Genomic DNA, 17755 nt, shown 5'->3' on the forward strand with positions numbered 1-17755 from the left:
CTTTTTGGGGGGCTGTTGAGTTTTATAAGTTCTTTATATATTTTGGATACTAACCCTTTATAAGATATGTCATTTACAAATATCTTCTCCCATTTTGTGGGTTGCCTTTTAGTTTTGTTGATTTATTCTTGGTAAAAGACCTTATCAGATACGTGTTTTGCAAATACTTTCTCCCAATTTGTGGCTTGTCTTTTTATTTTCTTAACAGTTCTTTCAAACAGAATTTTTAATGTGGGTGCAATCCAATTTATCAATTTTTAAAATGGATTGTTCTTTGGTATCATGTCTAAGAAATCTTGGTCTAACCCAAGGTCACAGAGATTGTCACTTTTCTTTGCTTCTAAAAGTTTTATATAGTTATAGAGGTGTTACATTTAAGATTATGATTAATTTTGAGATAATTTTTATATGTGATGAAAAGTATAGGTTGAGAGTTTCTTGTTTTTTCATTTTTTGTTTTTGGATATGAATTCCAGTTTTTGCAGTACCATCTGTTTAAGACTATCCATTGGTTTGCCTTTGCACCTTTGTCAAAAATCAATTGATCATATCCTTTTATAGGTCTATTTCAGTACTCTCAATTCTATCCTATTCATCTATGTCTCTCTCTTTCTCTCTCTCTCTCTCGGCTATTTAACTTAAGTTTGAATTTATGGGCATAAAATTGTTTATAATATTCCCGTATTTTCCATTTAATGACTTCAGGCTCCATAGTGTTGTCCCTGCTTTCATTTCTGTTATTGGAAATTTCTGTCTGCTCTGTTTTTAATGATCACTCTGATCAGAGATTTATCAATTTCATTGATATTTTCTAAGAACCAACTTTTAGCTTCATTGATTTTTCTCCAGTGTTTTCTAATTTTAATTTCATTGATCTCTGGTCTTATCTTTGTTATGTACTTCCTCTGCTTGTTTTGGATTAAATTTGGTCTTATTTTAGTGTCCTCAGGTAGAAGGATAGATCATTGATTTGAAGCTGTTGTTCTACTGCTATGCAAGTACTCAATGCTGTGTATTTCCTTCCAAGCCCCCTCATGTGTAGAGTAGGAACCTTACAACACTACTATTATTTTCATTCATTTAATTATGTTTTTTAATTTCCCTTGAGATTTTCTCTGTAACTCGTGGATTATCTATGTGGTGTTTAATTCCTACATATTCAGTGATTTCCCATTATCTTTCTGTTATTGATTTCTAGTTTAATTACATTATTGTCAGAGAATATACTTTGTATAACTTCACTTCTTTAAATCTGTTACTGCTTGTTTTATGACCAGTATATGGTCTCTTTTGGTGAATGGTCCCATCAGTGTTTTAAAAGATTACATATCTGGCTGTTATTGAGTGACACGATCAATAAATATCAGTTATATCCTGCTGCTTTATAGTGGTATTCCGTTCTTTTCTATCCTTGCTGCTTTTCATTTTAGCAGTTCAAGCAATTACTGAGAGGAGTATTGAGGTTACCAATTATAATTGTAAATTTTTCAAATGTTTCATACAATTCTATCAGTTTTTGCTACATGTGTTTTGAAGCTCCATGATTTAGTACATACACATTTAGGATTGTTATGTGTTCTTGGTGAATTGATCCCTTTATCATTATGTAATGTTTCTGTTTGTCCTGGTAGTTGTCTTTGCTCTGAAGTCTATTTTATAAGATATTAATATCTGATGTTAATCAGCTTTCTTTTAATTCGTGTTTACATAGTATATCTGTGCTCATTCTTTTACTTTTAACCTACTTGTTATATTTCAAGTGAGTTTCTTATAAATAGCATATAGTTGGATCTTTTTTTTATCCATCTCTTTTTTTATTGGTGTGTTTTTTATCATTTACCTTTAATGTAATTATTAATGTTAAGATTTAAGATTTCCAGCTTACTATGTGTTTACTCTTCCCTCTGTTTTTCATTCCTGTTTTTTCCTCTTTCCTGTCTTCTCTGAATTTCTTGAATGTTTTTAGTATTCCATTTTAAATTATATGTAGTGGGGCTATTTGTAATAGCTCTATTGAGATTCCATACATCCATACCATACAGGTCACCAATTTAAAGTACAATTCAATGGGTTTCGTATATTCACAGAGTTGTAGAAACATCACCACAATTAATTTTATTTTTTTTATTTTTATTTTTTTTAAGATTTTTATTTATTTATTTGATAGAGAGAGACACAGCGAGAGAGGGAACACAAGCAGGGGGAGTGGGAGAGGGAGAAGCAGGCTTCCCGCGGAGCAGGGAGCCCGATGCGGGGCTTGATCCCAGGACCTGGGGATCATGACCTGAGCCGAAGGCAGAAGCTTAATGACTGAGCCACCCAGGTGCCCCCACAATTAATTTTAGAACAATTACCCCTCCCCAGAAGAAATCCTATCCCCTTTAGCTATGACCCCTTTAACACCTCCCCTTCTCCCCAGTCCTAGGCAAGCACTGGATATAGAATTCTTGGTTGACAGTTCATCCCCACCCTTACCCCCCAACACTTGAAAAATGTTGTGTCATTGCCTTCTGGACTCCATAGTTTCTCATGAGAAATACACTGTTATTTGAATTGTTTTTCATCTATAGATAATGTGTTTTTTCTTTCTGGCTGCTGTCATGATTTTTTTCTTCTTCTTTAGTTTTCAGGAATTTGATTATGATTGACGTACCATAAGTTTCTAGAGGTTTATTCTGTTTTGAGTTTTGCTCAGCTTTTTAAATCTGTAGGTCTGTGTCTTTCACCAAATTTGCACTATTTCCAGCCATTATTCCTTCAAATATGTTTTTAGCCCTTCATTCTTTTTCTTCTCTTTCTGGAACCTGATGACATGAATGGTAGGTACTTTGTTATTGTCCCAGAGAGCCCTGAGATTCTGTGGATTCTTTTTGTTTCTATGTTTTCTATCAGCTGTTCAGATTGAATAATATTTATTGGTCTATCATCAAATTCAATGATTCTTTCCTCTGTCATCTCCATTCAGTGAGGCTTTTATTTTAGTTATGTTATTTGCTTGCTTATTTGTTAAATGCTTATTATTCTGAAATTTTCATTTGGTTCATCTTTATATTCTATCTTTCTTTGCTGTGACTTTGTATTTTCCGTTTGTTTCAAGAATGTTCATAATTGCTTTTTGGAGCACTTTTATTATAGTTGCTTTAAAATCCTTGTCAGATAGGGGCACCTGGGTGGCTCAGTCGGTTGAGCATCTGCCTTCGGCTCGGGTCGTGATCTTGGAGTACTGGGATCGAGCCCCGCATTGGGCTCCCTGCTCAGTGGGGAGTCTGCTTCTCCCTCTCCCTCTGCTCCCCCCCACCACTTGTGCTCTCTCTCAAATAAATAAAATCTTTTAAAATAAATAAATAAATAAAATAAAATCCTTGTCAGATAATTCTTACATCTTTATCATCACAGTATTGGTGTCTGTTGATCATTTTTTCTGGTTTAAGTTAATGTTTTTCTGGTTCTTGGTTTGTCTAATAATTTTGGATTGTATCTTGGACATTATGTGTATTATGTTATGAGACTCTGGATCCTATTTAAATCTTCTATTTAATAGACTGCCAATCTGTTTAGGCTTAGAATGAACTTTCTGTTCCAGTTTTGTGGACTGTGGTTCTAATGTGAAGTTATTTTTCACAGCTCTTCTGGTCTGCCCTACTTATGTGCTACCCAAGCTAATTTAGAACCTGGGCAATATTCCACCCATAGTTCAATTCTCAAAACTTTTGCTACTTTGATTCTGGTTAGTTTCCACAAGGGTTTTTCAGAGTTGTTTATGACTTCATGCACCAATTTAAAGAATTGCTTTCTCCAGCCTCCTCTCCATAATCCTCCCTGCTTCTCTAGTCAGGAAGGGGTAAGATACTACTTCATTGCTATCCTTTGCTTAATTCAGGACATGATGGTTTATAGGGCTCCTCCCCACAGTCTCTGCTGTGCCCAGTGGGGAGGAAAAGAGGTGCAGTTTCTTTCATTGTATGTGCTTTGAGTAGAGCCAAGCATAAGCGCTCCAAGGGCTACCCTCTTCCCAGTCTTTTGACTGGAGAGAGCAGGCTTCCTGGGGAATTTTGTATCTACTCTTTGGTGTTTCTGGTTTTGGGCTACTTTAACCCCCAGACTGTATTTAGGAGGAAAAAAAAAAAAAAAGAAAAGAAAGACAGACTGACAGAGAACTCACCATCAGGTTGTTCTGAGTCCCATAGTCCCTAGACAGTTTGCCTTCTTTTCTCCACCTTTCATGTATTTTGCCTGGGGTTTTTAGTTGTAATTAGCAGGAGAATCAGGGTAGTATGCATTTGCTCCATATTGTCAAAAATGGGAAGCCAATCATGATTCAGTTTTGTATCTCTCATAAAAACATACCACAATGCTTAGCGTTTAATCTATAAAAGAAAGGAGTGAGTGAGGAAAATAAGTAGGTCCATATCTCACAATATTAATTCAGCATAACATATAGTAGTTAAGAATATGGCCTTGGGGCACCTGGATGGCTCAGATGGTTAAACGTCTGCCTTTGGGTCAGGTCATGATCTCTAGGTCCTGGGATCGAGTCCCACGTCAGGCTCCTGGCTCAGTGGGGTGTCTGCTTTTCCCTCTCCCTCTGCCTCTGCCTCTCACCCTGCTCATGCTCTCTCTCTCTGTATCTCTCTGTCTCAAATGAATAAATAAAATCTTAAAAAAAAAAAAAAAAGAATGTGGCCTTTAGAATCAATTATCAGTTTGAATTTTAGCTCCACCTACTTTCAGTGTAATATAAACAGGTTACTTAACTGAGTCTCAGTGTCCTATAATATGGGGATGGTAATATCTATTTCATAGGGTAAATAAAAGTGGCATATATTTCATGATTTAACACAGAGCTTGCTAATAAAGTTAGTAAATGTAGCTCCTAGTTATATTAGTAATAACAACAGCAATTATCAAATATCACTATCTGTTTCTTATACTCATAGGAAACTCTGCCCTTAAAGACAAAGAAGATCAATTTGGGAGGACACCACTTATGTATTGTGTGTTGGCTGACAGATTGGATTGTGCAGATGCTCTTCTGAAGGCAGGAGCAGATGTTAATAAAACTGACCACAGCCAGAGAACAGCCCTCCATCTTGCAGCTCAAAAGGTGAGAAGTTAAATTACTTTGAAGTGTAAACCTTTGTGAGGTATTTATAAGTTGATTAATGGAACTATACAATTGACAGATGATAAAGAAATCACAAGTATGTGACTTTTAGTTTCATATGCTTTCTCTAAAAACAGTCTAAACTGCAGAGAATAAAATATAGATAATCATCAGTGGCTCCATTCATTTATCCAAGTTCCTTGAGCAATGGAATTCATTTTATGATCTAAGGTTAAGTCAAGGAAAAAGAATCAAAATTTTATGTATAATATGATTAAACTCTATTACAAATCAGTTTATGCATAGGGGAAAAGCAAAGCCCAGAAAGAAAAACACTAAGATATATATATTTTTTAAAGATTTTATTCATTTATTTGAGAGAGAGAGAGAGAAAGCACAGAGGGAGAGAGGGAGAAGCGGACTCCCCACTGAGCAGAGAGCCCTACATGAGGCTCGATCCCAGGACCAGCCAAAGGCAGATGCTTAACTGACTGAGACACCCAGGCACCCCAACACTAAGATAGTAATAGTGGTTGTGTTTTAATATTGGTAGTGTGTATGAATTTTGGTACTTTTTACTGTTTAAAAATTTTCCCCTGACAAGTATTAATTACTTTTACAACAAAAACTTGCAGTCTCTCACAGCGCCTGGGTGGCTCAGTCATTAAGCGTCTGCCTTCGGCTCAGGTCATGATCCCAGGGTCCTGGGATCGAGCCCCGCATCGGGCTCCCTGCTCGGCGGGAAGCCTGCTTCTCCCTCTCCCACTCCCTCTGCTTGTGTTCCCTCTCTCGCTGTGTCTCTCTCTGTCAAATAAATAAATAAAATCTTTTTAAAAAACCCCAAAACTTGCAGTCTCTCTTAAAGTATGGGCATTAAGAAGCATAAAAGAAATTTATTTTCTAAATGTATTTCAACTTTTTAAAAATCTAAAACTATATTGCCAGTAAAAAGGATTTCAGGTTTTTTAAAGGCATTGTTAAGAGCTGAGATTTTTAAGATAAATATATCAAAAAATTAAAATGGGAAACTTCTAAATTTATTGGAAGACTTATTTATCTGAAAATGATTTTTCCCCCCATAAAATTATGGTGTATAAAATATATTTCCAGTGCCTGATATTTTCCTTTTTATTACTTTAGACATATATTTTTGGAATAAAAAGCAATAAAAATTAGTTAGCTCCAGCAGAAACTATTAGAGTTATTTCCCATTAAAAAATGTGAACCAAATATAGCTGATTAATTGAGGGGTTAGAAAAATACCTCTTTCATTAGTTGAATACATAAAAAGAGACTGACATTAAGACTGAATATGTTAGTTACATGCTGTGACCAGTTAGGTCTGTCAGGTTATTCCCAAAGTTATTGCACTTGAATTTGCTTTTCATTATAGTAATTTTTAAAAAATCTCCCTCATTTTCAATTTCGGTTTTAACTACTGCCCAGGTATTTATAACCTTTCACCTAGGCTTGTCAGCTGTTAAAATTATTCACTCAGGAAGGGTAACTCTATTTAACTTGTTATCATAAAAAAGTAAACATTTCAGATTGGAAATAGCCTCAGTGTTATGAATTTGATACACTTTAGATTTTTCATTGTGGTTCATTTAGGTTTAAAACCCAAGTTGAAAAAAATGTAGGTTGGAGGACCCTAACTTCACATCAAGTGGGTCATGTGAAAAAACTGGGGGTTTGAGTTGGTGAGCCTCCGGTATGTCATCTCTGTAGAGGTATAATGTGACCAGAAAGGTGAGAGAAGGGGTCAGTTATAAGTCTGTCCACAAGATGCAGTGCATTGTTTTCTTGCTTTTTGTTTCTCCTTTATTTTTTTAAATTGTGATTTTCTACAGCATCAAAGAATAAATAGAACTATGATTTACATGTCACAATTTACATAGCTGATTTCATAAATAACACGTTTCATGGTCTTTTGACTCTCTGATAATTACGCATTTCCCCCTTTCTCTGTGTTGTGGATTGTTTTTACATATTTGCCAAAAGCGGTAATGTATCTTTAGGCTATACTAGCCCTAGTAGAATTTCCAAAACAAGAGTGGTAATAAATCATTAGTACTCTACTCTGTCCAGATCAAAACTGGGTATTGTGTTTGATTTTGGGCTTTATGCAAAAGCACCATTATTTTAAAAATCAGAGATAGTATAGATCCAACAGGAATAAGATTGTGAAGAGTCTAGAAATCATTCTCAAAGAATAGTTGGAGATATGTCCCAGGTCTATAGTACACCCTGCCTCTGAGCAGACACAAACACAAATTCTCTTTAGAGAAAACATCTTCACCCTAAACTTCCAGGATTCCCCCATATTACATAGACCAAACAAGATCTCACAGTGAAAGATCCCCAAATATTTGAGGAAGCGATCTACCACGAATGAGAGCCAGCAGAAACAATAAACAAATTTATTCCCTCAGAAACCTTCAATATTGGCATCATTAGAAACACAATGTAAAATAACGATTGAATGGTTAAAGATAGAAAAGAATGGGGGGGCCGCCTGGGTGTCTCAGTGGGTTGAGCGTCCGACTCTTGATTTTGGCTCAGGTCATGATCTCAGGGTTGTGGGATCGAACCCAGCATCGGGCTCCACACTGGGCGTGGAGTCCGCTTGGGATTCTTTCTCTTTCCCTCTGTTCCTCCTCCCACCCCTGGCACTTGCCCGTGCACTCTCTCTCGAAAGAAAAGATAAGAAAAGAAAAGAAAGGGAAAGGGAAAGAAAGGAAAGGAAAGGAAGAAAAATGAGCATTCAATAAAAGACTTTCATGACGAGGCGTCAGTTCTGGCTGTAACCACTTATTTTAGAATAACTCACCCGCCAAAAACATTTATAAAGACTGAACAAAATATATATACGTTGTTTGAAGGCATTGAGAATGGTCAGCATAAGCTGGATCTAAGAAATTACCATCATTCAGAGAAGAGAAGCATGGGAAATGAGGGCCACATTTATCTGGCTGTATCCTTTAAGACATTTTCCAAAGTGGAATGCAAAAGAATACAACCCTAGCAGGTTGAGAAACCACAGGTAGAGTCTGGTGTTAGCAGTGGCTGGAACGTGGAAGGGCAAAATCCTGGAGAGAAGGGAACTACAGAGAAGGAACCCAAAAATCTGGGTACAAATTCCTTGCAAATCATTAGTAGATTCCTAAACTGTGCTTGGTGCCGGGCGAGGCTCAAAGAAACCCGGCAGTAAACAACAGCTGGGTTTCTCAGCTAAGCAGAGATGGTTTTAAAATTGTCCTATATTTTCTTTCCAATATAAGTCTTTAATAAATAACAAGTTGATTTTTGTGTAGGGGTCCATTAGTTATTTGATATTTTAAGTCATATGAATAACTAATTTTCCCAGGACAACCTAGCTCATTAATTTTTAGCCATTTTAGTGCTGCGCTGTGCGCCAGTACCAGGCTTTTGGACTATGTACTTCCTATGGTTTTTTGTTTTGTTTTGTTTTTAATTATGGTTTTTAAATAAAGTGTCCCAATACAAGGGAGCTATTTAGGAAATTTGAAAATAAAAGTTACACCATCAAAGTACTTTAGGGAGATGAATATGGCAACTAAAGCTCTTTTAGAAGAGGAAGAGAGAGGAGATCTTTAGAAAGCTATTACAGTTCAGGTCAATAGAGAGGAGGAGTTCGATCCAGGAGATATATTGTAGAGGTAGAACAGGTCATTCATTAAGTAGTTGCCAAATGTCTACTATGTAGTCATGATTATACACCTAGAGGAAATATTAAAAAATGAATCACATATGTCTGCTGTAAAAAAGTACTCTCCATGCTGATCCCTATTAAATTTCCATTTGTCTTTGTTTAGTGAACCTCTCCGATATATCGCATATCAAATATTCTTTTCAAGTATTGTCTCTCCCACTTAATTCTGTTATCTGTGAACTCAGAAGTGTGCTATTTGTGTAATCATCAATATTCATATGTATGTGCATGAATGCATTCGTTCAACATATGTTCATACTGTTACTATGTAACAGGTGCTGTGCTAGGGCCTTGGAATACAAAGATGAAAGACATGATCCCTGCTCTTAAGTTGCTTACAAAGATCATGGATAAAGATATAAAGTGATAATTAAAGCTGGCCTGTCTCCCTTATACATCTGAGTGTTTTATAAAATATCAACAGCCATGCCATGTAAATAGTCATTTATTACTACTGACCTGAAGATCAGCCATTCCCATATGTTATTTATTATGTTTTTGCTTTTTTGTGATAGTGAACTAATTATGTTATTTTTCATTAGGTTTATTTGTAGGAAAAACTCTTGTTCCCATAGCATTTTGTTCATGTCTCCATTAGAAGCCCGTTACCTTGTATTGTAATTATTGCTTACTTGTCTCTTTCCCACTAAACTGGATCTCCAGGCAAGAGCCTTGTTTTATTTATTTTTGAATCCCCTAGAATCTAACACGGTGTCTGACATGTCTTGGTTGAATGAATGAATACACTTTGGGTTACTTATATAGAAAGTCATTATTAATACAAATGCTAGACATTTTGTTTATTAGAAACATTTATCCAGTATCAAAATACATATATAGGAAAAACTTACTAAACCGTGCTGATTGGCTTAGTTATTTTGACACGTCTTCACTACTCTGGAAACAAATTGCTGTTAGTCCAAGCAGCTAAGAAAATGGTACCCACAAGAATAAAATTAATCTCAATATACTGAACATCTGTACCTAATTTGTTTTTCATTTGTACCTTCAGTTTAATCCAAGAAAGCAATCAGTCATACCTTTTCTGGGTTTCTCACAAAAGATATCTAATTGTTAGAAATGTTTTCCTCCAGGGAATCTACTATTTCTCTGACTTCCACAGATACATTTATTTGTTAACAAGGATAAAAAAGCCTTAGCAATCTTACTAAATGTTAATAGTTATGCATTTTTAATCTTCCAGGAGGTTATTAATTTGGCTTCAAGAAGATTAAGGCTACCCACTTTGAAAAATTATATCATGTTAAACACAAAAACTAAAGAAGCTTCAGACTGTGGTTGTGTTGTGGTTTTTTTTTTAATTCACCACAGAATTCTCAAGTCATCTATGAAAACTGAATATTAATTTTAATATTCATTTTCAAGATATATTATTTCCATGTTAATGACTTATAAAAATTAAAGGAGAAGAGTAGAATATCTCTAAAACTTTTCCGGAAAACTTTAATACCAGGTGACAGTATTAGGATATTGGATTCCCTTATTTTATACACACTCACACTTATACACGAACACACCAAACAATCCACCTCCCAGTCCCCTGGAAGTCTATATTCCTGTGTGTATATGTACATACACATACATATATATACTTATATTTAACTCCCTCCCTACCACTATTAATCTATATTCCACCCAACTAATGCTATTTGAAGGCAGAGGCTATGTCTTATTTATTAGTTCCAGTCTTAGCACAACGCTGCCATTTAAAAAAGACTCAGTTCATGTTTGTTTAATAAATACATGAATGAAGGAATGAATCAATAAATTTGAACATCAGATAGATTTATTATGAATGGTATGATCTTCAAAACTGTTGAAGTGTAAATTAGTTGTTATATTTATTCCTTTTCATTATCCATCCCACCCCCTTATAATTTTGCTAGCAGTATTTTACAAGACTCTGTGAGCTTAATTTCCCATCAGATATCACTCTTCTATGCCTCAGTTTCTTCATCTATAAAATGGAATAATACACTTCTCCCTGTCTGCTTTTTAGGAATGATGTTTCCTTAGATACAAAGCATTTTGCTTGGTAGAGAAATATGCTTCCTAAGACTGTAGATTGTCAATATTATTGCTATTCATCATACTGCAGTATAGGTATAAACTTCAAACTACTCTTTAGGAATCAGTAGATGTCACAGATAAAAAGGCCCTTCAGGACAGTCTAGTCCAATTTGTTACTGGATGAAGAAATTGAGCCAATTCTCCTTTCAGTTCTCTTTCTTGGTAAATTACTCATTACTCTTTTTGCCTTTGCCTAAACCTGAATATTTTTTGTCTTATTTTTTAAATTAATTATTTTTTTAAGTTTTTACTTAAATTCCAGTATAGTTAAGGTACAGTGTAATATTAGTTTCAGGTGTATAATTTAGTGATTCAACACTTACAACACCTGGTGCTCCTCAAGACAAGTGCCCTCCTTAATCCCCATCACCTATTTCACCCATCCCTCCACCTACCTCCCCTCTGGTGACCATCAGTTTATTCTCTATAGTTGTTAAACATTTGTTTCTTGGTTTGCCTCTCTCTCTCTTTTTCCCCCCCTTTGCTCATTTTTTTGTTTGTTAAATTCCACATATGAGTGAAATCATATAGTATTTGTCTTTCTCTGACTTGTTTCACTTAGCATTATACTCTCTAGGTCCATCCATGTTGTTGCAAATGGCAAGATTTCATTCTTTTTTAGGGCTGAGTAATATTCCTGTGTGTGTGTGTGTATACCCCATCTTTATCCATTCATCGGTCATTAGACATTTGGGCTGTTTCCACAGTTTAGCTATTGTAGATAATGCTGTTATAAACATTGGGGTGCCAACAGACACATGAAAAGATGCTCAACATCACTCATCATCAGGGAAATGCAAATCAAAACTACAATGAGATATCACCTCACACTTGTGAGAATGGCTAAAATCAACAACACAAGAAACAACAGGTGTTGGCGAGGATGCAGAGAAAGGGGAACCCTCATGCACTGTTAGTGGGAATGCAAACTGGTGCAGCCATTCTGGAAAACAGTATGGCGTTTCCTCAAAAAGTTAAAAATAGGGGCGCCTGGGTGGCTCAGTCGGTTAAACGGCTGCCTTCGGCTCAGGTCATGATCCCAGGGTCCTGGGATCGAGCCCCACATCGGGCTCCCTACTCGGTGGGGAGCCTGCTTCTCCCTCTCCTGCTCCCCCTGCTCGCTCTCTCTCTCTCTGTCAAATAAATAAATAAAATCTTAAAAAAAAAAAAAAAAGTTAAAAATAGAACTACCCTATGACCCAGCAACTGCAGTACCAGGTATTTACCCAAAGAATACAGAATACTAATTCAAAGGGATACATGCATCCCGATGTTTAAATTAATTATTTTAAAATTATAGATAAGAATAGAGAATTATCATAAAAAATACTCAGGTGCATAATACCCAGAAGAGATAAAACTGAATATTTTTTAATTTTTCTTCCAGATTTTCTTAAATGAAATAAAACAGTATAGATGCACTTGAAGTTTTCTATTTATCCTCCCAAATCCCATTCCCCTCTTTTGCTGCCTTCTCAATCTATCTTAATTTTGGTGGTTTCAATTCCCAGGCATATTTTTCTACCTTTACTTTATATGGATATAACCATAAACAATATTATTTCACATTTTTAAAATCTTTATATAAATGGTGTTATATTTGTGTCATTCCCCAACTTACTTTTTTAAATTATGTTTTTGAGATTTCTTGATTTTGAGGTATATGTTGAAACATGTAGCTCTGTTCACAAAAGATTATATACAGACGCTCAAAAGACACATGAAAATGTGTTCAACCTCATTACTAATTAGATAAATGCAAATTAAAAGCCACAGTGAGATACTATACAACCATCTGAATGTCTAGAATGAAAAAGTCTGATAATACCAATTGATGGTGAGGATATGGAACAACTGGAATATTTTTAGTGAGAATACAAATTGATTAATCTACTCTAGAAAGCAGTTTGACTCTAACAAAGCTGAACACACACACACACACACACACATACACACAGAATCACCACAATTCACACTTCAATCCCAGTAATACCTAAGAGAAATAAGTGCCTCATTCTACCAAGAGACATGTATGAGAATGTACACGATAGCTTTATTTATAATAACAAACATTCTTAGGGGCGCCTGGGTGGCTCAGTCGTTAAGCGTCTGCCTTCGGCTCAGGTCATGATCCCAGGGTCCTGGGATCGAGCCCCGCATCGGGCTCCCTGCTCGGCGGGAAGCCTGCTTCTCCCTCTCCCACTCCCCCTGCTTGTGTTCCCTCTCTTGCTGTGTCTCTCTCTGTCAAATAAATAAATAAAAATCTTTAAAAAAAAAATAACAAACATTCTTAGTAGCACAAACCACTCAAATGCATATTAATAGGCGAATGGGTAAATAAACTATGATGTATTCCTACAATGGGATACTACACAATAAAAAATAATGGACTACTAATACATTGTAGCACATGAATAAATTTCATAGACATCATGTTGAGTGAAGGAAGTCAGCTATAAAAAAAAAAGAAGTCAGCTTTTTATACAGATTTTAAGAACAGGCAAAATTATATGGTGATTCAAATCAGATTCTTGGTTACCCAATATATAGATATTAACTAAAAAGGGGCATAAAGGAAGCTTTCATGGGTGCTGGAAATGATCTATATCTTGATCTGTGTGTTGATTACATAAAAAGTTAGCAGTCTATATACTTAAGATTTATCTACTTTATTATATATATGAATATATTATGCCTCAATTTAAAAATTATTTTTAAAAAATGGTAAAATTCCAGAACTTGATGAGTATTATTTGTAGGTAGGATAAGGAAGAATGGAATCAAGAATAGTTCCTGGGGGCGCCTGGGTGGCTCAGTCATTAAGCGTCTGCCTTCTGCTCAGGTCGTGATTCCGGGGTCCTGGGATCGAGCCCCACATCGGGCTCTCTGCTCCGCGGGAAGCCTGCTTCTCCCTCTCCCACTCCCCCTGCTTATGTTCCCTCTCTGCTGTGTCTCTGTCAATCAAATAAATAAATAAAATCTTTTTAGAAAAAAAGAATAGTTCCTGACCTAGGCTTTGAAGCATTTTGGTCACATTACCCCAGTGTTAGCTTCCAGGAGCTCTAGGAAAGCCCTATAAACTAGAGCATGCATCAAAATCACTTGGAGGTGTTTAGTAGGTACTTTTGGGCTTCTCTGTGGCTGTATTCACTCATTAGTTCATTTTAAAATAATTTAATAAGTGCCCGCTCCACCACAAACTATTTAGCCAGTAAATATGTGAAGAGTAAACAAAAGAGGTTTTGGCCATTGATATGCTCCTAAAAGAAGGCACCAAAAGACATCCGTGATGCCCACATTACTTAGAAATGTAGGAAAGTCTCAGTGTATGAGACCCTTATGTTCTGGAATGTTAATGATCTCTCAAGAAATCTCTGGACTGAGATGAGTTATGTTAGACACTCTTACAGTTTGCCCCATTTGACTTCAACCCTAGCTAGGCTGCCTTTTCCAGGCAGGCAGAAAGTCCCAGGCTAAAGAATCCTTCAGTATATTCCAACTTCTGAGGTTTCCAAATGAGCTTCAAGTTTGTCCTCTGAGTATTTAGAAATTATCTCTAAACCTGCCCTCTGGTTTTCCAGTTTAGAAACTGGTTTCTTCCTTCCTTCCTTCCTTCCTTCCTTCCCTCCTTCCTTCCTTCCTTCCTTCCTTCCTTCTTCCTTCCTTCCTTCCTTTCTTTTTTTAAATAGGCTCCATGCCCAACATGGAGGCCAACTTGGGGCTTGAACTCACGACCCTGAGATCAAGACCTGATCTGAGATCAAGAGTCAGACACTTAACCGACTGAGCTACCCAGATGTCCCTAGAAACTAGTTTCAGATATTTAGGATTATATATTATATAATATTATATATTCAAGAGCATTCCAACCAAATCCAGAGTTGGTCTGCTTTTAAACAAATCTGAGAATTGAAACCAAAACCTATCTGTCTTTAATACTTTCATGATAGTTAACGTATGTCTACTTGCATGGATGAAATTTGTAATGACAAGGAAGAACATGTTAACAAACCTTGATTGAAATCACTACTTTGAATTTTTCTAACATAATTCCAGTTAAAAAAAACCATTCATTTAGTTCCATAGCAGCTTTATAGCAGTCAGAACAGTTAAATATTATCTATTCTGTATAAGTAAACTGAGGTATAGTTTGACTGAATTCTTCTAGGTCACTTTGATACTTACAGAGTCAGGAATTACCTTGCTTTTCTGATTCCCAGCTCAGTGCTCGTAATAATGCTCCACTGAAAGAAAACTTAAGTACTTTCTGGAGGCTTACTTTCTCAGTCTTATGATTCTTCTGGCCTAGTGTCATTCCCAAATCCAGTTTCCCAGTCAAACCCCCAAAGAAGTACCTAAGGGTTTCCTTCTCATGGGCCAGATTCAGAATTAAACTCAGAACTTCCACTTCTTCTTTTTTTTTTTTAAAGAGAGGGAGGGGGTAGTGGGAGAAGGAGAGGGAGAGAGAGAATCCTAAACAGGCTCCACACCGGGCATGGAGCCTAATGTGGGGCTTGATCTCACGACTCTGAGATCATGACCTGAGCTGAAATCAAGAGTTGGACGCTCAACTGACTGAGCGCCCCCCCCCGCCCCCACCAGATGCCTCCAGAGCTTCCACTTTTAAGTGCAGTATTTTACCTTAATGTTATGACACCTCTCAAACACAGCAGAGTAGCCTTACAGATTGTATTTTAAAATCCATGTGGCTCACCGAATTTTGTTTTGAACATGTTCCTGTTTCCTATAACCATGGTCATTTTCTAATCATCTTTATCTCTTCGCTGACCCCCAGTTTTACTAAGTCATGAAAATACAAACATCTGCTTTCTATGAATAGATTAGAGATCCCCACAAGCCTAGATTCCCATGGAAACCAATCAAAAGCTAAAAGGAAAAGAAAGAGTATATATTGAATTTCCCTGAGACCTACAGCTTGTTTTTCATTAGACTCATGCTGATTTCTTTTAAACTCTGGGCACAGGGCCAGTGAATATTTTTACAGCTGATAAAAAGGAACTTCAGATCCATTTACTTTTCATTTAAACTTTTAAAAATTAATTTTGTGTCTAACATCAATTCCAAAGGAAATTTGAGCATTAATTTGATAATTGCCTCCTTATGCCATAGGACTGTATTTGTTCGTATAATTTTCTCTTATTGTTTTTTTACCTACTTATATTTTACTGTTCAAAAGAGAATGAGAGGGAATCAGGGTGTCTATTATTCTTACAGTATGAATATTGTCAGCCCCTAGGCACAGCGTTTTCCCTATGACCAATCATAGGGCTCTTTATACCTCCTTTGACTGTTAAGCTTTTACAAAGCCCAAATAATCATTTACTAATATAATAACAGAAATATAATCAAAATGCCAAAGTAAGGGGGATCCAGAAAGCCAGGGAGGAGGTGACTGGAGAGAGCAGGGTGTAAATTTAAATAAGGTAATCAAAATAATTTTCATTAAGATAGTGACATTTGAAACAAGACTTGAAGGAGGTGAGGAAGTTAGCCATGTGAATGGCTGAGAGAACTTTCTTTTGTTCCTGACAGAAGGAACAGTTAGAACAAAGGCCTCAAAATGGCAGCATACATGGAATATATGAGGAATAACAATGGAGCTAGGGCTAGCATGGTTCTAATGAGTGAGCCAAGGGAAGCAGTAGGTAATGAGGACATGACAGAAATGGTAGCCAGATCCTATAGGGCCTTTTGGCCATTTTCAGGAATATGTTTTTGCTCTGAATGAAATGAGCAGGCATTGGAGGGTTTTGGGGAAAGGAGTGACATGATCTGACATATATATTAATAAAATAATCATCCTAGCCCAGCGAAAAAATTTTTCTGCAGGTTTATTATTATCTATGTCTTTATTCCTTCTTCATATATGCTCTCAAGTCTCCTTCCCATCCTGATCCCTTTCACCATATATGCATATATATAGTTGCCTAAATCCCTCACCTAGAATAGAATACAATGCCAGTCTGATGAGCACAGAGTACACCATGATTTTCCTCATTATCATTTTGGCAACCAAATGCAGTTGATTCCTATTGAAAATTTTTCAAATAAAACTTCTAATTTTGGGATGCCTGGGTGACTCAGTCGGTTAAGCATCTGCCTTCAGCTCAGGTCATGATCCTGGAGTCCTGGAAGCAGGCTCCCTGCTCAGCAGGGGTCTGCTTGTCCCTCTCCCTCTGCCTCTCCCCCCCACTTGTATTCTCTCTCTCACTTGCTCACTCTCTTTCTCTCAAATAAATATATAAAATCTTAAAAAAAAAAAACCTTCTAATTTTGCTTTATGCTTACTACTGCTTAAACTAATCCTATATTCATATCATGGTTTTGGACCCAAATGTAGCATCTTACTATATCCATATTTACTCATTTATTTGAACTTGCCAGACTTACTTAGGTAGAGTTTACCGTTCCTTTCCTTGTTCCTCCAGTACCTTGTATATTGAACCACTGTTATATCACCTATCCCACCGAAAGATATATATTTGTTTATACATTTTATTTCCCCACCAACAATGAACATCTAAATATCAGCAAGAGTGTGATAGTCATATTTTTTTAATTTCCAGTGCCTAGTACTTAACAAATAATTAATACTTGGTGAATTGAATTGGGTTCATCATACAACCTTTGGAGGTCCTCTTGATTCTTGAGTCTGTCATTCAGTATAGTTGTCATCTCTCCCCCATATGAGTCACCAGAAGTCTCATCCTAATCTTTGATATCAAAATAGATCCTGCCTGCAGAAAAGCTTAATCACTGAAACACTACTACTAAAATTAACTTCATCAATTTAAAAGATTGTTGTA

The 17755-nt window shown here is 36.3% G+C and overlaps 1 protein-coding gene across 4 annotated transcripts in view; it reads left to right on the plus strand.

The window, feature by feature from the left end:
- The window catches only part of INVS (inversin), a 159775-nt gene that overhangs the window by 20429 nt on the left and 121591 nt on the right, over positions 1–17755 (plus strand). For 3 of the 4 annotated variants that reach the window (XM_036074130.2, XM_036074134.2, XM_078061516.1), the window contains exon 3: positions 4938–5104. In XM_036074130.2, the coding sequence (XP_035930023.2) occupies positions 4938–5104 (167 nt within the window). The remainder of the gene's footprint in view (positions 1–4937; positions 5105–17755) is intronic. The other variant, XM_078061517.1, reaches the window with a different exon arrangement.

The sequence above is a fragment of the Halichoerus grypus genome, chromosome 14, assembly GCF_964656455.1.
Source record: "Halichoerus grypus chromosome 14, mHalGry1.hap1.1, whole genome shotgun sequence".
Taxonomy (NCBI): Eukaryota; Metazoa; Chordata; class Mammalia; order Carnivora; family Phocidae; genus Halichoerus; species Halichoerus grypus.